General features: G+C 37.6%; 1 protein-coding gene across 6 annotated transcripts in view; it reads right to left on the minus strand.

The window, feature by feature from the left end:
- The window catches only part of LOC100525597 (glycerophosphodiester phosphodiesterase domain-containing protein 4-like), a 164,574-nt gene that overhangs the window by 3,613 nt on the left and 138,096 nt on the right, over positions 1 to 22,865 (minus strand). For all 6 annotated transcript variants that reach the window (XR_014814766.1, XM_084975438.1, XM_084975440.1 and 3 more), the window contains 3 exons: positions 22,250 to 22,397; positions 16,837 to 16,919; positions 16,042 to 16,094 (listed from right to left, as the gene is read on the minus strand). Coding sequence is in view for 5 of the 6 variants with exons in the window: in XM_084975438.1 (XP_084831564.1) it covers positions 16,042 to 16,094; positions 16,837 to 16,919; positions 22,250 to 22,397 (284 nt within the window). In the remaining variant the exon portion in view is untranslated. The remainder of the gene's footprint in view (positions 1 to 16,041; positions 16,095 to 16,836; positions 16,920 to 22,249; positions 22,398 to 22,865) is intronic.

Genomic DNA, 22,865 nt, shown 5'->3' on the forward strand with positions numbered 1-22,865 from the left:
TGTGTTTTTTGGCCATCTGTATGTCTTCTTTGAAAAAAATGTCCATTTAGATCTTCTGATCATTTTTTTGATTTTTTTACATAAAGCTGTATAACATGTTTGTGTTATTTTGGAGATCAACCCTTTATTGGTCACTTTGCAAAGATTTTCTCCCACTCTGTGGGCTGTCTTTTCATTTTTAACAGTTTTCTCTGCTGTGCAATGTTACATACAACTTTTTTATTTTTATTTTACTTAACACAAATAAGGTGGATTTACAAATATTTCTGAGATTTATATCAAAGAGTGTTCTGCCTATATTTTACTCTAAGAGTTTTATAGTGCATCTATGTTTAGGTGTTTAATCCATTTTAAATTTATTTTTATGTATGGTGTTAGAGAATGTTCTAATTTCACTCTATTACATATAGCTGTCTAGTTTTCCTAGCACTATTTGCTGAGAGATTGTCTTTTCTCTATAGTATATTTTTGCTTCCCTTTTTTGTAGATAATTAACAATAGATAAGTGGGTTTATTTTTGGGCTTTCTATTCTCTTCCACTGCTCTATATTTCTGTTTTTGTGCTGGCTCCATACTATTCTGATGACTGTAGCTTTGTAGTATAGTCTGAAACCAGAGACTCTGATTCCTCTAGCTCCATTTTATTGTCTCAAGATTATTTTGACTATTCTGTTTTTTTGTGTGTTTCCATGCAAATTAAAAATTTTTGTTTTAGTTCTATGAAAAGTACCATTGGTAATTTAATAGGGATTGCATGAATTCTGTAGATTGCCTTGTGTAGTATAGTCATTTTGACTACATTGATTCTTCTAATCCAAGAACATGGTAGGTTCATCCATTTGTTTGTGTTATCTTCTATTTTCTTAATCAGTGCCTTATGGTTTTTGCCTCTTTAGGTAGGTTTATTCCTAGGTATTTTTTCTCTTTGATGTGAAGGTAAGTGGTATTCTTTTCTTAATTTGTCTGATCTTTATTGTTAGTTTATATGAATGTAAGAGATTTCTGTGTATTAATTTTGTATCCTGCAACTTCACCTGCAACTTCATTGATGAACTCTAGTAGTTTTCTGGTAGTATCTTTAGGATTTTCTATGTATAGTATCATGTCATTTTCAAACACTGACAGTTTTACTTCTTTTCCAATTTGGATTCCCTTTAATTTCTTTTTCTTCTTGGATTGCTGTGTCTAGGACTTCCAAAACTATGTTGGGAGTTCCCATCATGGCTCAGTGGTTAATGAACCCAACTAGCATCCATGAGGATGTGGGTTTTATCCCTGGCCTCGCTCAGTGGGTTAAGGATCTGGCATTGCCATGAGCTGTGGTGTAGGTCGCAGGTGTGGCTTGGATCCCACATTGCTGCGGCTGTGGTATAGGCTGGCAGCTATAGCTCCCATTGGACCCCTAGCCTGGGATCCTCCATATGCCATGGGTGCAGCCCTAAAAAGACAAAAGACAAAAAAAAAAGACTAAAACTATGTTGAATAAAAGTGGTTAGAGTGGACATCCTTGTCTAGTTCCTGATCTTAGCAGAAATGCTTTAGCTTTTCACTACTGAGAATAATGTTAGCTGTGGGTTTGTCATATATGGCTTTTAATACCTTGAGGTAGGTTCCCTCTATGCCCACTTTCTAGAGGGATTTTTTAAAAGTCATAAATGATTGTTGATTTTTGTCAAAAGCTTTTTTCCAGCATTTATTGAAATGACCAGATTTTTTTTAATACTTCAGTTTGTTGATGTGGTTTATAACATTATTTGATTTGCATATATTGAAAAATCCTTGCATCCCTGGGAAAAGTCCACTTGATCACAGTCTATGATCCTTGTAACACACTGTTGTATTTTGTCTGCTAACATTTGTTGAGGATTTTTGCACCTATGTTCAGCAGTAATACTGGCTTGTAATTTTTTTTTTTTTGTGGTATCTTTGTCTGCTTTTGGTACCGGGGTGGTGGTGCCCTCATAGAATGAGCTTGAGAGTATTCCTTCTTCTGCAAATTTTTTTGGGACAGTTTCAGAAGGATAGATGTTAGCTCTTCTCTAAATGTTTGAGAGATTTCACCTATGAATCCACCTGGTCCTTGGCTTTTGTTTGTTGGAAGTTTTAAATCACAGTTTCAATTTAAGTACTTGTGACTGCTCTATTTATATTTTCTATTTCTTCCTGGTTCAGTCTTGGAAGGTTAAACCTTTATAAGAACTTGTCCATTTCTTCAAGGTTGTCTAATTTATTAGCATGTAGTTGCTTGTAGGAATCTCTTATGATCCGTTGTATTTCTGTATCATCGTTTTAATTTCTAAATTTATTAATTTGAGCCCTCTCCTTTTTTTCTTGATGAATCTAGATAGAGGTTTATCAATTTTGTTGATCTTTTCAAAGAACCAGGTTTTAGTTTCACTGATCTGTTTTTCATTGTTTTGTCTTTATTTCATTGATTTTTGTTCTGATCATTATGAGTTCTTTCCTCCTACTAAATTTGTTTTTTGTTTGTTTGTTTGTTCTTTCTCTAGTTGCTTTAGGGGTAAGGTTGGTTTGTTTATTTGGGATTCTTTTTTCCTGAGGTGAGACTGTATTGCTATAAACATCCATTTTAGAACTGCTTTTGCTGTGTCCCATAGGTTTTGGATTGTTGTATCTTAGTTGTTATTTGTCTCTAGGTATCTTTTTATTTCCTTTTTGGTTTCTTCAGTGATCCATTGATTATTTAGTAGCATGTTATTTAGTCTCCACATGTTTTTGTGGGATTTTTTTGTGGTTGATTTCCAGTCTTATAATGTTGTGTTCAGGAAAAAATGCTTGATATGATTTCAATTACTGAGGCTTGATTTGGGACCCAAGATGTGATCTATCCTGGAGAAGTTCCATGTGTGCTTTAGAAGAATGTGTATTGTGCTGTTCTCCAATGGAATATTCTACAAATATCAATTAAGTCCATCTGGTCTAACGTGTCATTTAAGGACTGGGTTTATCAAATTTCTTTGTGGGTGATCAGTCCATTGATGTAAGTGGGATATTAAAGCCCCCCCCCCATTACTGTTACTGTCAATTTCTCCTTTTATGGCTGTTAGCAGTTACCTTATACATTGTGGTATTCCTATGTTGGGTTCATATTTATTTACAATTGTTATATCTTATTTAGTTGATCTCTTGATTATTAGGTAGTGCCCTTCTTTGTGGTTTTGTTTTTCTGTATCCATTCATCCAGCCGACATCTTTTGGTTGGAGTATTTAATCATTTACATTCAAGGTGATTATCAATATATATGTACTTATTGCCATTTTCTTAATTGTTTTGGATTTGTTAATGTTGGACTCTTTTCTTCCCTTCCTTTTGTTCTCTTGTGATATTATAACTATCATTAGTTTTGTAGATTGCTTTTTCTATTTTAAAATGTGTTTATCTATTGTACTTCATTGGTTTGTGGTCCCTGTGAGGTTTTGAGATAATGTTATATATATGCAAATTGTTTTAAGTTGCTTGCCTCTAATTTCAAATGTATTTTCAATATCATGCATTTGGAGTTCCTGTTGTGGCTCAGCAGTGATGAACCCAAATAGTATTTGTAAGGATGAGGGTTCAATCCCTGGTCTTGCTCATTGGGTTAAAGGACTTGGCATTGCCGTGAGCTGTGGTGTAGGTCACAGATGTGGCTCAGATCTGCTGCTGCTGTGGCTGTGGTATAGGCTAGAGGCTACAGCTCTGATTCAACCCCTAGCCTGGGAACTTCCACATGCTACAGGTGTGGACCTAAAAAGGCACACACAAAAAATCCTGCATTTGTACTCTCCTCTTAAGAGTGCTGGTTTTGATATCATATTTGTGTGTGGATCATTTCCTAACTTTAATTATGTTTTCCTTTACTGGTAAGCTTTTTCATTTGTAATTTTCTTGTTTCCAGTTATTGCCTTTTCTATTCAACCTAGAGAAGGTATTTTGGCATTGGTTGTAAAGCTAGACTGGTGGTCCTGAATTCTTTTAAGTTTTGCTTGTCTGTAAAGCTTTTGATTCCTCCACTGTACCTGAATGAGAGTCTTGCTTGGTAGAATACTCTTGGTTGTAGCTTCTTCCCCTTCATAACTCTAAATACATCTTGCCACACCCCTCTGGCTTACAGAGTTTCTGCCAAAAAATCAGCTGTTATAAATATAGGGGTTCCTTGTAAGTTATTTATTGCTTTTCCCTTGTTTTAATATTTTTTTCTTTGTATTTAATTTTTGTCAGTTTGATTAGTATGTGTCTCACCATGTTCCTCTTTGGGTTTATCCTGTATAGAATTCTCTGAGTTTTTTCAACTTGAGTGAGTGTTTCTTTCCTTATATTAGGGAATTTTTAAGCTACAATATCTTTGAATATTTTCTCTGATACTTCTCTCTGAGACCCCTATGATGAGAATGTTGGTATATTTAATGTTGTCTTGGAAGTCTCTTAGATGGTCCTCGATTCTTCTTATTCATTTGTCTTTATTATTTTCTGTGATAGTGATTTCTACAACTCTGTTTTCAACCTCACTTATTCATTCTTCTGCTTGTTACCCTGCTATTGATTACTTCTAGTGTATTTATCATTTCTGATATCACTTTATTCATTTTGTTTGTTTGTTCTTTACATCTTCTAGCTCTTTGTTAAACATGGCTTTTAAATTATTGATCTGTGCCTCCATTCTTTTTCCAATACCTTGAGTCATATTTACTATAATTACTCTGAATTCTTTTTCAGATAGATTGCTATTGCCCCTTCATTTGGTAGTTTTTGTGTGTTTTTATCTTGTCTTTTGTCTGAAACATATTTCTCCGTTGTGTCACATTTTCTAACTTTCTATGATTATGGTTCCTTTGATAGCAGGTATGTAGGTGCCATGACTAATGCATGGTCCTGAAGTTATCTCCATTGAAGAACTGGATGCAACCGGAGCACATGAAGAGAGTGGTGGTGGCTCACTACCTCCCCTAGAGCCAAGTGGCTGCTGGGAATGGGTTCTGTAACAGAGGTAGCAGTGTTACCTGGAGCAGAGGGGACAGCAATGGTTCCCATGATTCCTCCCACTACTAGGCAGCTCACACAACTGCTCCCTGAAGCTAGCAAGGATAGCAGCAGTTCATGCAACCATTCATGATGCAAGGCAGCTCATTAACTTTACAATTTTAATTGTAATGTGTCTAGGTATATCTCTTTTTGGGTTCATCCTATTTGGAACTCTCTGGGACTCCTAGATATGGATGTTAGTTTCTGTCAAGTTTTCAGCCACTTTTTGTTCAATTAATTTTGGGGGTCCTTTCTCTTTTTTCCTTTTGGAAACTCTGAAATGTGACTGCTATTACACTTGATGTTGTTCCAAATGTCCCCTAATGTATCTTACATTTTCTAAAATTCTTTTTTAATTTTGTTGTTCCATCTGGATGAATTCCAATGTTTTTTCCCTCCAGCTCACTGATTCATTCTTCTACCTCACCCTGTTTGTTGTGTACCACTCTATTTTTTTTATTTTTTATTTATTGTATTTTTTGCTTTTTAGGGCCATACCCATGGCATATGGAAGTTCCCAGACTACAGGTCAAATAGGAGCTATAGCTGCCAGCCTACATCACAGCCAAAGCAATGTGGGATCTGAGCTGTGTCTATGACCTACACCACAGCTCATGGCAATGCTGGATCCTTAACCCACTGAGCAAGGCCAGGGATTGAACCCGTATCCTCATGGATACTAGTCAGATTCATTTCCACTGCGTCACAACAGGAACTCCCTTATGTATTTCTTAGTTAAGTTATAACTTCTGTTTGGTACTTTGTTATGTTTTCTCTCTTTCTGTTGAAGTTTGCACTGTGTTCATCCATTTTTCTCCTAAGATCAGTGATTTATTTATCACTATTACTTTTAACTCTTTATCAGGTAGATTGCATATCTATTTTTCACTTAGTTCTTTTTCTGAGATTTTTGTCTTGTTCTTTTGATTGGAACCTATTCCTCTCATTTTTTTTCTAATTCTGTGTGTGCGTGTGCGTGTGCGTGTGTGCGTGTGCGTGTGTGTGCATGTGCATGTGTGTGTCTATGTAATAAGGAAATCAGCTATCTCTTCCAGGTTTGTTTCATGCCTTATCATGTGATCTCTTTCGGCAAATACACAAGTACTTTTGAACATGTATATTTGGCAGTTGTTGAGTATACCATTTTCTGTACACAAGTCAAATTGGCTAAAAGTGTTCAGACTTCTATATCCTGATTTTATTTTTTTGTGTGCTTAGTTGTTCTTTCAGGTAATGAGAGGAATGTTAAAATCTCCAACTATTATTTGTCTCTTTCAGTTTTTGTTTAATGTGTTTTGAATCTGTTATTAAGTGTAAAATTATAGTGCCTTCCTGATATATTGACTATTTTATCAGTACAAAATCTTTGTTTCCAGTAATGCCTCATTTTTAAAAATTTTTATTAAAGGATAGTTGATTTACAATGTTCCTTCAATTTCTGCTGTACAGCAAAGTGACCCAGTCATATATATATGTACATTCTTTTTTTAATACTAACTTCCATCATACAATAACCCAAGAGATTGGACATTGTGCTATACAGTAGGATCCCATTGCTTATTCATTCCAAGTGTAACAGTTTGCATCTAACAAACCCAAACTCCCCATCTATCCCACTCCCTCTTCCTTCTCCCTGGCAACCATAAGTCTGCTCTTCATGACTACAATATGATCCTGTTTTGTAGATATGATCATTTATGCCATACTTTATATTCCATATATAGGTTATATCATATGGTATTTGTTGTTCTCTTTCTGACTTCCTTTACTTAGTATGAGACTGTCTAGTTGCATCCAAGTTGCTGCAAATGCCATTATTTTGTCCTTTTATGGCTGAGTAGTATTCCATTGTATATCTGTACCACATATTCTTATTCCATTCATCTGCTGATGAACATTTGGGTTGTTTCCATGTCTTGGCTATTGTGAATAGTGATGAAGTGAATATAGGAGTGCATGTACATTTTTAAATGAATGTTTTATACATATATATCCCCAGCAGTGGAATTGCTGGATCATAAAGTAGTTCTATATTTAGTTTTCTGAGGAACCTCCATAGAGTTTTCATTAGTGTTTGTAGCAGTTCACATTCCCACCAAAAGTGAAGGAGGATTCCCTTTTCTTACACTCTCTCCAGCATTTGCTACTTGGAGACTTGTTAATAATAGCCATTCTGACCAGTGTGAGGTGGCATCTCATAGATTTGATTTGCATTTCTGGAATACTGGATGACATTGACCATTTTTTCATGTGCCTACTGGCTAACTGCATGTCTTCTTTGGAAAATAAGTCTATTTAGGTCTTCTGCCCATTTTTCGATTGGTTATTTTTTGTTGTTGTTGAGTTGAATGAGTTGTTTGTATATTTTGGATCTGGCTCTTGTCAATTGCATCACTTACAAAGATTTTTCTCACATTCTGTGGGTGGTCTTTTCAGTATTTATTTGTTTATTTCTTATCAAATAGTCTTAGTCGTAATCAGTTGTTATTTCCCCAATACATTATTTTTTTTCTACTGTACAGCATGGTGACCCAGTTACACATACATGTATACATTCTTTTTTCTCACATTATCATGATCCATCTTTTCAGTTTTTTCTTAAATGGATTCCTCTGTTGTTCAAAAGTTTTGACTTTAAAAAGGTCCCACTGGTTTATATTTTTTATTGACCTTATTCTAAGAGATGGATTACAAACAATGTTGCTGTGATTTATGTCAAAGAGCATTCTACATATGTTTTCCTCTGAGAGTTTTATAGTATATGGTCTTACATTTTTAGTTTATGTTTGTGTATGGTACTACAGAGTATTCTAATTTCATTCTTTTATATGTAGCTGTCCAGTTTTCCCAGCACTACTTATCGAAGAGACCATCTTTCTTCCACTGTATGTTCTTGCCTCCTCTGTCATAGATTACTTAATCATAGGTGCTTGGACTTTCTATTCTGTTCCATTGATCTATATTTCTGTCTTTGTGCCAGTACCATACTAATTGGGTAAGTGTAGCTTTGTAGTATAGTCTGAAGTCAGGAAGCCTGATTTCACCAGTTCTATTTTCCTTTTTCAATATAGCTTTGGCTATTCAGGGTCTTTTGTGTTTCCACACAAATTTTAAAATATTTTTAGTTCTGTAAGAATATCCTTGGTAATTTGATAGGGACTGCATTGAATCTGTAGACTGCCTTGGGTTGTAGAGTCATTACGATAATGTTGATTCTTCTAATCCAAGAGAATGGTATATATCCATCTGATTGTGTTTTCTTTGATTTCTTTCATCAGCATCTTACAGTTTTCACAGTATAGGTCTTTTGTCTCTTTAGGTAGGTTTATTCCTAGGTATTTTATTCTTTTTGATGTGATGATAAATGGGATGGTTTTCCTAATCTCTCTTTCTGATCTTTCATTGTTAGTATATAGAAATGCAACTGATTTCTGTGAATTTTGTATCCTGTAACATTGCCAAATTCATTGGTGAGTTCTAAAAGTTTTCTGGAACTGTCTTTAGGATTTTCTAGGTATAGTATCATCTGCAAACAGTGATAGTTTTACTTCTTCTTTTCCAGTTTGCATTCCTTTTATTTCTTTTTCCTCTCTGATTGCCCTTGTTAGGACTTCCAAGACTATTGAACAGTAGTGGTGAAAGTGGACATCCTCGTCTTGTTCCTGATCTTAGTGGAAATGTTTTAAGTTTTTCACCATTGAGAATGATATTATTAGCTGTGGGTTTGTCATATATGGCTTTTATTATTTTGAGTTAGGTTTCCTCTACCCCAACTTTCTGGAAAGTTTTTATCAGAAACAAGTGTTGAATTTTGTCAAAAGTTTTTTCTGCATCTATTGAGATGATCTTGTGGTTTTTATATCTCAGTTTGTTGATATGGTGTATCATGGTGATTGATTTGAGAATAATGGAGAAACTCTGCACCCCTGGGATAAATCCCACTTGATCATGGTGAATATATTTTCATATATATTTGGATTAGGTTTGCTATTACTTTATTGAGGATTTTTACATCTATGTTCATCAGTGCTATTGGCCTGTAACTTTCTTTTTTCTTTCTTTCATTCTTTCTTTCTTTTTTTCTTTTCTTTTTTTTTTTTTGTATGCTTGTCTGGTTTGGGTGTCAGGGTGATGGTGGCCTCATAGAATAAGCTTGTGAATGTTCCTTTCTCTGCAATTTTTGGAAGAGTTTCTGAAGAATAGATGATAATTCTCTGAATGTTTGATTGATTTCCCCTGTGTAGCTACCAGGACCTGGACTTTTGTTTTTTGGAATTTTTAAAATAACATTTCCAACTTCTGTACTTGTGATTGGTCTATTCAATTTCTTCCTGTTTCAGACATTTGTAAGAATCTGTCCATTTCTTCTAGATTGTCTATTTTACTGGCTTACAGGTGCGTATGGTAGTCTCTTATGATCCACTGTATTTCTATGGAGTCAGTTGTAATTTTTCCTTTTTAACTTAAAATTTTATTGATTTGAGTCTTCTCCATTTTTTCTTGATGAGTCTGGCTAAAGGTTTATCAATCTGGTTGATCTTATCAAAGAACAAACTTTTGGTTTCATTCATCTTCTCTGTTTTCTTTGTCACCATTTCATTGATTTCTGCTCTGATCTTTATGATTGCTTTCCTTCTACTAATTTTAGGCTTTGTCTGTTCTTCCTTCTCTATTGTTTTGGGTAAGTTTAGGTTTTTTAATTGAGCTTTTCTTGTTTCCTGAGATAAGACTATATTGCTATAAACTTCCCTCTCAGAACTGCTTTTGCTATGTCCCATAGGTTTTGGATGGTTGTATATTCATTATCACTTATCTCTTACTTTATCACTTATCACTTACTTTAATGATCCATTGGTTGTTTAGTAGCATATTTAGTTTCCAAGAGTTTGCAATTTTTGCTGTTGTTGTTGTTTTTCTTGTAGTTGATTTCTAGTGTCATAGCACTGTGGTCAGAGAAACTGCTAAAAAATTTTTAAAATTTACCAAGGCTTGATCTGTCACCCAAGATGCGATGTGTCCTGGAATACGTTCCTTGTGCACTTGAGAAGAATGTATATTCTGATTTAGGATCGAATGTTCTAAAAATAACAGTTAAGTCTATTTGGTCTAGGCTATCATTTAAGGACTGTGTTTCCTTGTTGATTCTCTGTCTGGATGATCTGTCCATTGATGTAAGTGAGGTGTTAAAAGTTCCCTACTATTATTGTGTTGCTGTTGATTTCTCCTTTTATGGTTGTTAGCAGTTGCCTTATATATTGCAGTTTTCCTGTGTTGGGTGTATATATATTACCAATTTTTATATCTCCTTCTTGGATTGATCCTTTGATTATTATGCAGTGTCCTTTGTCCTTAGTTACTTTATTTTAAAGTCCACTTTGTCTGACATGATTATTTCTACTATGGCTTTCCTTTGATTTCCATTTGCATGTGTATCTTCTTCCATCTCCTTACTTTCAATTTGTATGTGTTCTCAGGACTGAAGTGAGTCACTTGTAAAGACCACATATATTGGTCTTGTTTTTGTATCCATTCCACTAGACTGTGTCTTTTTCTTGGAGCACTGAATCCATTGACAGTGTAATTATGGATTAGTATGTACTTATTGCCATTTTCTCATTTTGGATTTTTACTTTGGTCTTTTTTTGTCTTTTTCTTCCTTTCTTCTTTTGTTATCTTTTCTTTTGACTTACTGTCTTTAGTGTTGTGTTTGGATTGCTTTTTTTTACGTGTGTGTCCATTATAGTTTTTTCATTTGTGGTTTCCATTAGATTTTGAGATAACCAATTATGTTTACAGAATTTGTTTTGGTTGCTGTTCTCTTATTTTGCATTTTCAATGTTCTGCACTTTTCTCCACTTCTCATGCTTGCTAGTTTTGATATCGTATTTGTCAGTGGGTGATTTTCCACCTTTATATTATCTTGGTCTCTACCAGTGAGTTTTCTCATTTGTAATTTTATTGTTTCTGATTGTAGCTTTTTTTTCTGCCTAGAGAAGTTCCTTCAGTGGTTGTTTTATGGTTTGGTTTGGAGGTGCTGAACTCTATTAGCTTTTGCTTTTCTGAAAAGCTTTTGATCTCTCCATCAAATGTGAAAGACAGCTTTGCTGGGTAGAGTTATTCTTGGTTATAGGTTCCTCCCTTCATCACCTTAAACTTACTTTGATACTTCCTTCTAGCTTGCAGAGTTTCTGCTGAAAAAAAATCATCTTTTATCCTTATGGGGTTTCCTTTGTATATTATTTGTTGATTTTCCCTTGTGGCTTTTAATATTTTTTCTTTGTATTTAATTTTTGTCAGTTTGTTTAGTACATGTCTTGCTCTTTTTCTCCTTAGGTTTATCCCATATGGGATTCTCTGTGCTTCAACTACTCGAGTGAGTATTTCCTTTCCCATATTAGGGAAGTTTTCAGCTATAATCCCTTTAAATATTTTCTCTGGCCCTTTCTCTCTCTCTTCTCCTTCTGGAACCCCTATGATATGAATATTGGTACGTTTAATGTTGTCTCAGAGGTATCTTAAACTCTCCTCAGTTCTTTTCATTCTTTTTTCATTCCCCCCCGCCCGTGGCAATCACTCTGCCTTCCACCTCACATGTTCATTCTTCTGCCTCTGTTGACTCCTTCTAGTGTATTTTTCATTTCATATATTGCACTACTCATCTTAGTTTGCTTGTTATTTAAGTCCTCTAGCTATTTGTTAAACATTTCTTGTAACTTCTCTATCTGTGCCTCCATTGTTTTTTTCCAAGATCTTGGATCATCTTTACTATCATCACTCTGAACTCCTTTTCAGGTTGATTGCCTATATTATCCTCATTTAGTTGTCTTTGTCTGTTTTTGTCTTGTTCCTCCTGTATGAAAGCTAGTTCTTTTTCATCTCTTAATGTCTAACTTTCTACGTTTGCCATTTCCTTGACAGTGGGTATGTAGATGCAGCAGAATGTAGTTCTCGGGCTGGTATCAGAGCATGGGATGGGAGCAGTGGTTTATGTTACCTCCCTTGGAGCCAGATGGCTGCTTGGAATGGGGTCTGTAAGAGCGATGGCATTGGTTCACAGTTCAGGATTACTTTCAGGGTAGGGTTGGCAGCGCTGGCTCCTGTGACTCCTCCTGCTACCAAGTAGCTCTTAGGGCCATTTCCTATAACTGGCAATGTCAGCAGCTTCTCCTGCATCCATCCTCCATCAGGGAGGCTCTCAGGACTGCTCTCTTTAGCTGCAGGGGCAGGCAACCTTTCTGCAGTTCCTCCCTTTGTTTGGTCCCTCTAGGGAGTGTTCTCTGTAGCCCTAAGGGCAGGGGCTGATCTTTAACTGTTATTAAAAGGCTCTCTGTTTCCATAGGACCTGCACAACTCTTGTAGTCCCTCGCACTACTAGGCCAATTGCAGACTGATCCCTGTAGCCACCACGGAGCAAAACATGCATCCTTTCAGTGGGCCTGTCTCAGCTCTAGCCAGACATGCAATGTACACTGCTTCTGTGGTCCCCTCCCTGGCTGTTTACAGGGATTATGGAGTTTATGGTATTCCTGAGCACTCCATCAATTCTCTTGGCCATCTGCATCTCCTGGATAGTGTGTGCTATTTCTGAATTCACTTTGCCCACCCACCAGGCTCTTACATCTCCTGAGACCATCTTCACTGTTTCTGAAATATCTCTGCCTGCCCACTGGGCCTTATACGGCTCTCTGCCTACCCACCAAGGTTTTTGTGACCCTCAGGATTGTCTGTATTGTTTGTGAAATAACTTTGCCTTTTTACTGGGCCTTTTTGTGGCTCTCCACCCCAATGCTCCATGTTTTTGAATTCTATTTTTAAAGATATTATTTCTTATGCTTATTATTTGCATGGCATATTATTTTTTATCCTTTCACTTTTAATCTTTGCTTTTGTATTTTAAGTATTTCTTTTGTAGATAGCATATGGCTGCATCTTGCTTTTTTACTATCCAGTCTGATGATCTCTACCGCTATCCTGAGAATTTGGTCCATTTATAGTTAATGCCATGTTTCAACTTGTTTCCTGTGGGGGATTTTTGTGTGTGTATTATTTTGCCTCCTTTGTTCTCTTTTTCTTAAACCCATCTGCTACAAGAGACATTCTTCTGCTGGCTTTGAAGAAGTAAAATGCCATGTTTTGAGAAAGCTATATGGCTAGGACCTGAAAGTACTTTCTAAGATATCAGAGCAAAACTCTGCCAAGTGTGATTCAGAAAACGTAGATGACTTCAGTTTTGAGATTTTAAGGAACTAAATTCTGCCAACAACCCATGAGCTTGGTAGAGGACTCAAAGCCTCAGACGAGACTACAGACTGGGCCAATATCTTGATTTTAGTCTGGTGAGATTCTATGCAGAGCACCTAGCAAAACTATGCCTAGACAGCTGGTCTACAGAAATTGTGAGACAATAAATTTGTAGTGCTTTGACCTGCTAGGTTTGTGGTAATCTGTTACACAGTAACTAAAAACTAATCCATACTGTAATAGAATATATCCGAAATCAAGCACAGAAATTAAATAAGCTAAAGATATAAATAACAGTCTTGGTAACCTATGGGATAAGTAACCATATTATCATAGGTTAATATGAAGCCACCTAACATCTATGTAATTGGAATCCCAGAAAGAGGGTAGCAATAGAAAAAGATCTGAAAAATATACATTGAAAATTTATACTGATCCAACACTGATCTAAAAATTTCAGAAAACCCTAAGCAGATAGACACACTCACATATACACACTCATAGACAGTATAATAAAGTAAACCATAATAAAATTACTGAAAACCAGTAATAAAAGGAACAATCTTAAAAAGCAGCCACAGAAAGTAGAGAAACTATGATAATAAAAAATGGAAGACTCCTTTTTTGGAAGACTATTCGTAACAAACTATATGAGACAGAAGAAAAAGGATAAACTTCTTCATAGGCTAAAAAAATACATCCTAAACCAAGAGTGGTGAGGAACTCCTTCTGGTGGCAGCAGCAGGTGCAGCAGTACCACCCATCCTGGGGATGGGTGAGGTTGTGCTGCAAGACACAACACTATGCTTAGTGTTCAAGGCCCTATTCTCCACACTCAGAATGGATCTGGGCAGTGGTTCTGGCTTCTTCCCAGTCTGTGTTCCTTCCCAGATTCTAAACTTGGTTCCACCACTTCTAAGTACTCAAACAGATTTTCAGTAAATTTACTTAGATGAAGAAAAACTTGTTTCTGAAATGGGCAACTGAAAACTTAGAAACAGGAAAAATTCTCAATATTCTACTCACCTTATTTTCTTCTCTTTTTAATGTGATGGTAAGTTGGGGTCAAGTAAACTGAGTGCTTTTGTCTGGCATTATAGTCACTTCATCCACATTCATACAGTTCTTTAAACTTTCCTTCAAAATCTCTCTCCCATCCATGCTTTCCTCATCATCCATATTCTTTTTATTTCTTGGCTGGATTACTTTTATGGACTTAACTTGTGTCATTCCTAACAACCAGAACTTCAATATGTGACTAACTTAGGATATAAAGCCTTTAAAGCCATGATTAAAATGAAGCCACTGTGGTGAGCCCTGATCCAGTCTGAGTAGAGAAGAGAAAATCTGGACACACAGAGGACACCAAGTGTTTGTGTGTACACAGAAGAAAGGCTGGGTGAGGACTCAGCCAGAATGTGGCTATTTGCAAGCCAAGGAGAGAGGTCTCAGAAGAAATCAAACTTGCTGACAAATTGATCTTGAACTTCTAGCCTCCATAAACTGTGAGAAAATCCATTCTGTTGTGTAAGCCACCCAGTCTTTGGTATTTTGTTATGACAGCCCGAGTTTACTATTACAACTATTGAAATTCATAAGGCAGGTGAATGCAGTCTTTAGACTTAACAACCAGCAGAGTGATATTTTTAATATCCATGTAACTCAGAATTACTAGAGATATCACTATACCTTAATAAATTTGGGTGAACTTGTTTAAATCTTCAGTTTTATAGTATGAAAGACCACTATCTTTCAAATTTCTGAACTTATTTTTTTTCATAGTCCTTATGGATCCATTCCTACAACTCTATGTGTTCAACTCTGCCAGCTGATATAGGCATCCCATTATCTTTACTGCTGTCCACAATAAACTTAATTAAGTCATGATTTTGTGATTGTAGCAACTTTGTTTAAGGCTCCAGGAGCTATTAGAGGAAGCTAAATCTTGTACTACACAGTCCTCTGGCTCCTAACTGGTTTTTCCTCTGATGTTGCACTGGCTTCCCAAACCAGTAACTTGCTGTGTGATTATATATAGAATAAACTCTAGCTTCTCTTCCCCTTACTAGGCCTATCTCAGTTTCTCAGCTCCTGAGTTATTCTGATGCATAATAAGTTATTCTGCTATTCCATCCCTTTATACAGAAATCTAATCATACTGTTTCCTTGTTTGAAACTCATTTGCCATCTCCTGATTGAGTATATGCAGAGCCTAGACTCTAGCCCATTATTCCAAGATCTCTGCAGTTTTCACCTTCCAACGTACATTGCCCACAATTAAAGTCCCATTAAGCACCTTCAGCTCTGATGGTCATGGCAGTTTCTCTGTCCTGGACCTAGGTGCCTGGTCCAGCAGGGCCAACTGCTGTACCTTGCTTGCTTCCTCACTGCTCTCTGTTGGACAGATCTCTTTTCTCTTGGGCAACCCTCCACTGACAGCTTTCAATTACTTCAGACTCTCTCAGAGTGCCTGGCACAAAGTGGGACTCAATAACTGTGTGACAAGTGAATATATGAACAAGTGAACAAAAAACCACCCAGGTTCACGGTCTTCCAAGGAGTCTCACTGCTTAGAGGATAGAGTCCAAAATGAATCCTGATGTCAAGGGCCTTCCAGAATCTGTGCCTAGCCTATCTGTCCCCATTTCAGTGAGACTGGTCCCAACTCCCCAGTTCAGACTCCTTGAACTCTTGTCAGAAACATTAAAGGAAAGCCCTGTATCCTGAGGCAATGGTAGGGAGGAAGAGATGAGAGTCCATGAGGCCTCTGACTTTACCTGCATAACTGCTGATACCTTTGAGGACTTTTTCACTTTGGCTCTCTCTCCACCTAGAAGAAAACAGACTATCCATGAACCCATAGGCCTCTTCCAAAAAAGGCAATAATGCAAGACAATGGCCATAAAAGAATATCCTCCAGTCAAATTCCCCCTTAAGCAGAGGGTTTGTAGTCTCCCCCTTTAAAGGCCACCTCAAATGAAAACATGATGGGCATGCTGGGTCCTAACTGCAATGACCTCTGCTACCAGATGGCCCCTCTTTACCCTGAAACTTGCAGTCTTGTAGCATCTGCCCTGCAAGGATTCAAAAAGTCATTTTCTTGGACAGATTTTTAAAGAACTATGACCTGGAAAGAGGCAATGATTTTCGCAGGTTCACCCAGCAGCCAAGGGCAAAGCCAGGACAAATTTCCAGGCTTTCCAGATTGTGAACTTGCCCTTACACAGCACCCCGCTATGTGCAATTCTGTGGAAAGCAGGAGGATTTAGAGGCACTTTTGTGAACAACCTTTGGTCCCTGTCCCCTCCCAGTTGATCCACACTGAATCTGTAGTCACAGGCTTTGGTTAAGTTTTAGTAAGAGTCCTTGTCCTTCAAATGTGGTCTCATGTTCAGTAGGTGGATCACGTGTGAGGAGCTGCAGGCAGCATCAGATGATAAAACCCTGTCTCCCTGAGGATTTGCCTTGTGGGATTATGGGAAGAATGTAACTGCTTTTCTCAAATTTCCATAAAAATCACTTATATTTCTACTTTAGGAAAAAGCATTTAAAAATTACAAATATATGCTTACCAATGAAAATAAAATATGGCAACAATGAAAACTGCAGAAGCACAGTCCAGGAGAATCCACATCAAAATATAGAAATTTGGTGTCTGCAAAACACAACACAAACCATACTTATGGGACTTCACAACTGGAAGGGACTTTAGATCATGCGGGCCAAGTTCCTTGCTTGGCTGCCAGGGATGGAGTGAGGACAGACCAGGCAAAGGAAACTTGATTGATGGGGTTGGTCACAAACACGGGGAGTACCTGCTGCTATCCTAACAAAACCCCCTCACGTGTGCTTAGATCTCGATAAAGGATTAAACACTTCACCCACTTCATCTCCCTGAACCCTCAAGACAGAGGACTGAGGGAGTTTCAGAGATGTCACTTAAAAAATCTGATAGCAATAGAACTAGGATAAATAAATAGTTTAGAAATCCCGCTAGGGGATTAAAGACAGACAGGGAATTTTAAGGGAGTTTGGGAGACTGTTGTAGGCTAATGACCACTCCAGAAAAGAACCCAGTAACCTAGAAACAATATACACTACCCTGAAGGTAGTGCAGCTCCAGACACATCTAAACTCCAGACACACTCAAAGCACAAACCCTGATAGTTATAACACAAGACAAAAGATATGGGGTCTGAGTCTTATAACATGAAGTCAGGTAGTTAATAGTCCTTGAAAAGTAGCATTTCTGCATGTAGCCAGGACAGAAATATAGGTGAAAGGGGAAAACACTAGGTAAAAGGAGACATTATCCTGAAACCTGAGATAAATTATACTATTTTAGTGTATGTTACCACCCTTTTGCTAATATATAAGATATATATTATATACAATTATAAATTACATGATATATAATAAATTGTATATAAAGTTTAAATGATTTCTTAAATTTATATATTATATATAATATATACAATTTAAATAGCACCACAACAGTCCTGGTTAAACCATCTAGGGTCAAAATAGGAACTAACGATGTAAGCCTTGACATCTATCCAAAAACGAGGATAAAGGCAGTCTTCTCCACTACTTTTTCTTTCACTATAAAACTGTAGCTTTTTTTGTCCTCAGGGCTGCTGTATTCCTTTGCCAACCTGCTTGTATCTCTCATAAGTGTCCTATACTGATAAATTCACTCTTTGCCTGCCACTTTGCTTCTGCTGAATTCTTTCTGTGATAAGACAAAAGAATCTTAGCTTCAGTAAATCCAGACGCTAGGTGGACAGTTTCAATCAAAAGACAGTAGGTTTGAGCCCCCTCTTAGGTCAGAGATCATGAGTTCAAGTTCTAGTCTAAGGTGCCTGTGGATCTGAGGTCCAGCCTGTGGGTTCGAGGCCCAGTCTGAGTTTTGGCTGGTTTCAAGTCCCACCAGAGAAGGAGTACGGTTTCAAGTCTATTCCAGGAGTAGAGCTCAAGTTTCCTGACTTCCAGTGCTCTATGTTTTCATGGCTTCCCAAACCTGGCTGTGCATTTAAATCTACCTGAGCAGCTTTTAGTAACACAGGTGCCCGGGACTCACTACAAACTCGAGAATTAGAATGTCTGAATTTTAAACAAGCTCCACAGGAACAAGCAACCAGCCAGTGAACCAGCATTTAGGAATCATTCTCCTAAATCCCAGTACTTCACATAAGTATGTTGAAATTATAATTTTTACCTAACATGCCCACCTCTCCAGGATCCTTGCCTAATCACCCATCTCACAAAGCTCCATCTTCTAGGTAATCTTGTATGAGTTTTTTAATTGCCTGGTTTGATCCTTCCTAATTTCATTGTTCCTCCTCCAATATCTCTTGATGGTACTGAGTCTGGCATTTTTATTCTTTCTTATACCTTTTTCAACATATTCCAAGGTCTTTCCTTGGACTGATGAATAATGATAATAATAAAAACAGCATGAAAAACAATAACACAAGTTATCATGAAAATGATGAGAACAACTAACATTAATGAGCATTTACAGGAACTAAGGAGGTGTTCTAAGTATATTAAGTGTATTTTCACAGCTAATCCTCACTATAGCTCTACTAGGCTGGTACAATAAAGGCTCTTAAGCAACAGCCACTAACCTGAGACTCTTAATTCCCTCTGGGAACCTGACTGACTGATGCCTGGGTCTGGTTCAGGATGCCCACCAGGTGAGCTGTACAGTCACCAAGAATCAATAGTTCTTACTGTCTATGGCTTAGAGTGGCTGTACCTGTTGTTATAATTCCACAGTGTAATTAAATGTTACTTAGATCTATAAAACCTTGAGTTTTAAACATACGGCATTTCCAAGGAAACTAAGTGAACATTTTGAAAAAACTCAATGAAGACAGAATAGGTCAGCTAAAAATAAACTGCAATTGAATTAGGTGTGAGTGAAACACTAAGAGATGAGGGGGTGGGAGGATTATAAAAATCTGAGTGGAGTCTTCGTTCAGGTCATTTCTCCCACAAATTTAAGTTCTTGTGCTTTAAGGAAACAAATCTTAGAAATCATAGATGGTTCATTTGGAAATAGTTTTTAATTTAATTTTTTAATTGTTCCAATTAAACAATTTAAATTGTTCCCCAAAACAATGTTTTTTCTACTGTACAGCATGGTGACCCAGAATGGTCATTTAGAAATATTTATAAGCAAGAGAATAGAGAATTCAATCAGCTAAAATACCTTCAAAGAAAAGACCTTGAGTCTACATCAAAAAGTAATCAATATTTATAATTAAAATGTGGGAGGTGTGTGTGTGGTAGACTTATAAAAATGACAATATTCCTCCCAAAATGCAGGCCTGTATGCAGTGTCACACTGCTGTTCTTCTCCATCAAGAAGTAAATTCTGTTTCTTCTCTTCCCTGCCTTGAATCTGGACTTGACCATGTGACTTTCTTTGGCCAATGAAACATTAGCAAACATCATAGTGGGAGAGCACTAAAAAGGCACATGCATTGGGGCTTGACTTCTCTTGCTGCTGGGAACCTGCTGCCACCAGGTGAACATGCTCAAGCTGCTCAATACAAATCTGGTATGGTAAATCATACCACGTAAGACCCTAGACATATGAACAAGGCCATCCTAGAGCACCTAGTCCAGTCAAGCTGGCTCAGACCAGAGAAACTACTCAGCTGTCATAATAGAATGTGACAAATATTTGTCAGTTTTAAGCCACTAAATAATAAGTAGGTACTATTAAGTATTTTTAAAAATGTAATAAAGTGCCAATAGATTACATACCATTTATTTCATGATTCCTCGTTTTAACTTTTTTTTTTTTTTTTTGAGTTCTAACTTTTTGAATTAACAGACCATAATGCAGACTGGATTGTGTTGGGAAAAAATGCTTCTACTTTAGTATCTTTATCCTCAATTTACAGAAAAACAAACTGAGGCCCTGACAGGTGAACTAGCATTTCCAAGTTCACACAATAATTTCTAGAGCCACAATTTGCATCTGCATATCTTAAGCCAGAGTGTGGGATGCTTAGGAAAACCCTTGGGATACTGGCCCTACCTCCCTGAACAAAGTGGCCTTGGGTCCTTTACAAAAGCCCAGGCCAGATGCATGAGGAAGTCTTTTGCTTGCTTCCTTTTACACTCTTTGAATTTTGAATCACATGAATTTATTATCAATTCAAATATTATCAATTCAACTATTAATGAAAAATTTTGCTTAATAAAGTTTTATTTAATATGTCCACGGTATACTTGAGACATTACTGATTTGGGGAAATAGGATTATGGAGGGATGCACTGCTTTCTAACTTATGCTTTTTTTCATTATTATTATTTTTTTTGCTCTTTAAAATTTTTTAAATTATAGTTGATTTACAATGCTTTTGTATTATAGTTGATTATAACGTGCATTTTTTAATGATTGAATTTTATATAATGTATAAGTTTACATTATAATCAAATTTAAAAAACAGAAATGTTAGAAAAGTATATTGTACATACACGAAGAGGGACAATATGGGGACAGACAAGTGGAGAGGCTTCACCTACGCCAAGAGACCTGCCGTCCAAGGTTTCCTTGAGGGGGATCTGCAAAGCTGCCCAAGCCACCAAGAAAGAAGGGGTGAGCAATATCACACTGCCACCAGAGGGCCTCAGTGCGGTACTGGCCCTGCAACTGTGCCCTTGGTCCTGATCCCCCTTCTCCTGTCCTGACCCTGATGAAGTCAGAAACAAGGGCCAGTGAGGCTGGGGGATGGTGAAGGCAACTGAAATATTTAGGCTTCTCATTAAGGTTTCTCTGCCTAAATCTTTGACTCTCAAGAAAGTTTAGAGCTTGGAATATTATTATGGTCTAGACACTTGGATGCTGAATTGAGGCTTTTTGGTGACTAAAACTGTACTTCAAAAAATTATTTAAGGGAGTTTCCATTGTGACTCAGCAGGCTACGAACCTGACTAGGATCCCAAGATGATGCGGGTTTGATCCCTGGCCATGCTCAGTGGGTTAGGGATCTGGCATTGCCTGATCTATGGTGTAGGTTGCAGTCATAGCTCAGATCCTGGCCTGCTGTGGCTGTGGTATAGACCAGCAGCTATAACTCTGATTTGACCCTAGCCTGGGAACTTCCATATGCTGCAGGTGTGGCCCTAAAAAGAAAAAAAAAAAAGAGTAACTAGAAAGCTATGGGATCTGAAAGAGGCAGGGAAAGATCTAGCTCACAAAGAAGTCTAAATAGTCACGGAAATTAAGCTGTTTTCTGTTGAAGGCTGTCGGTTCCACCCAGTCAGTCAACCTGCTCTACACTGATGAGAAAAATGGGCTCTGTAGCAGTTAGCGGTTAGCTGGGGCTCCCTTCACAGGTAATAAGTGACAGGATTTAGCTGAAATTGTAACCCAGGTCCTCAGGTCCCCAAGCCTCTGGCCATAAGCAGTAGCAGGGCAGAGGGGGAAATCAAGCTAGCTGGCTGGACACTCGCTCTTCTTTTCAAAAGCATTTTCTCAGGACACGACACACAGTTGTCACCTGGGCTCGAGCACACTTGGTTTTCTCCCCACACCCCATGCCACTGTCATTGTTGCCACGCCTGCAGGGATGTGGGGCTGCACTGACACAACTCTGGAGTCAGACTTCATCTGAATCTTGCATCATGTGATGATGTGCAAGGATCTTAACAGCTTCAAGCTTCCGATTCCCCATGGGGATACCAACTGTGGATACCTCAGAGGGTTAAATTACACAATGCATGAAGGGCACATTGTGAGGATTCAGTAAACAGCAATTACGACACCAATATTAATTTCTCCCTCAAAAATCACAGAAATATTTGGGGGAGAGAAGGGAGAAAGCCACAGATCCAATATCACATTAGCCTCTGCTCTTAACTGGCTCCCATGGGGACTGCACAGTGGGCAATGTAGGAGTGGGGTGTAGGACAGAGGCTCCTATTTTACCAGATGTGGAGGAATAATTTGGACAACCAGCTCACCATGAAGTAGTAAGGGTGATTGATCTTATTCAGGACCTGAATGTTGTCTGTGGTCACTGACTGAATCCTGGAGCACCAGGCCAGTGAGAAGAGCCAAGGTTCATTGATGATATACAGGTTGATACTGATGTTAGCTGCTTTATATTCTCTGTAAAGAAAAAGAATCCACAAGAGATTTAAACTCAATCTCACCTTCATCATGTAAGAGGGAAATAGCCACCATAGTTGGGAAGGCTGTTGCTTAAATAACCAGAAGCAGCTGGTCCTGGGACAACTTATAATATGACATGCAGAATGGTGTTACAGTGAGATAAAGTACTAGACTTAATACCCTTGCTCCTGTACCAACAGGAGTATTTTAGTGAACTGTCTGTCCTAAGGGAAAAAGAAGAGGGGAAACAAACGGAAGAGGGAAAAGGAAAGGAAGGAAGAGAGGAGGGAGGGAGGAAGGAAGGGGAAAAATAGAGGGTTCCATTAGAATTCGCCAATTTACATGGTGTGAATACTCCTGCAATAGCCCAATTTCAACTAACTGGTAAAACACTTATGCTTGTTTCCTGAATATTTAATAATTGGCTCCCCTGAGCTGACAAGAGTGAGCTCCAGCACACTATTG

Source organism: Sus scrofa, chromosome 9, assembly GCF_054392235.1.
Source record: "Sus scrofa isolate SSC_HxYL_T2T_F1_AM1 chromosome 9, Sscrofa_HxYL_maternal_Yorkshire_Landrace_v2.0, whole genome shotgun sequence".
Taxonomy (NCBI): domain Eukaryota; kingdom Metazoa; phylum Chordata; class Mammalia; order Artiodactyla; family Suidae; genus Sus; species Sus scrofa.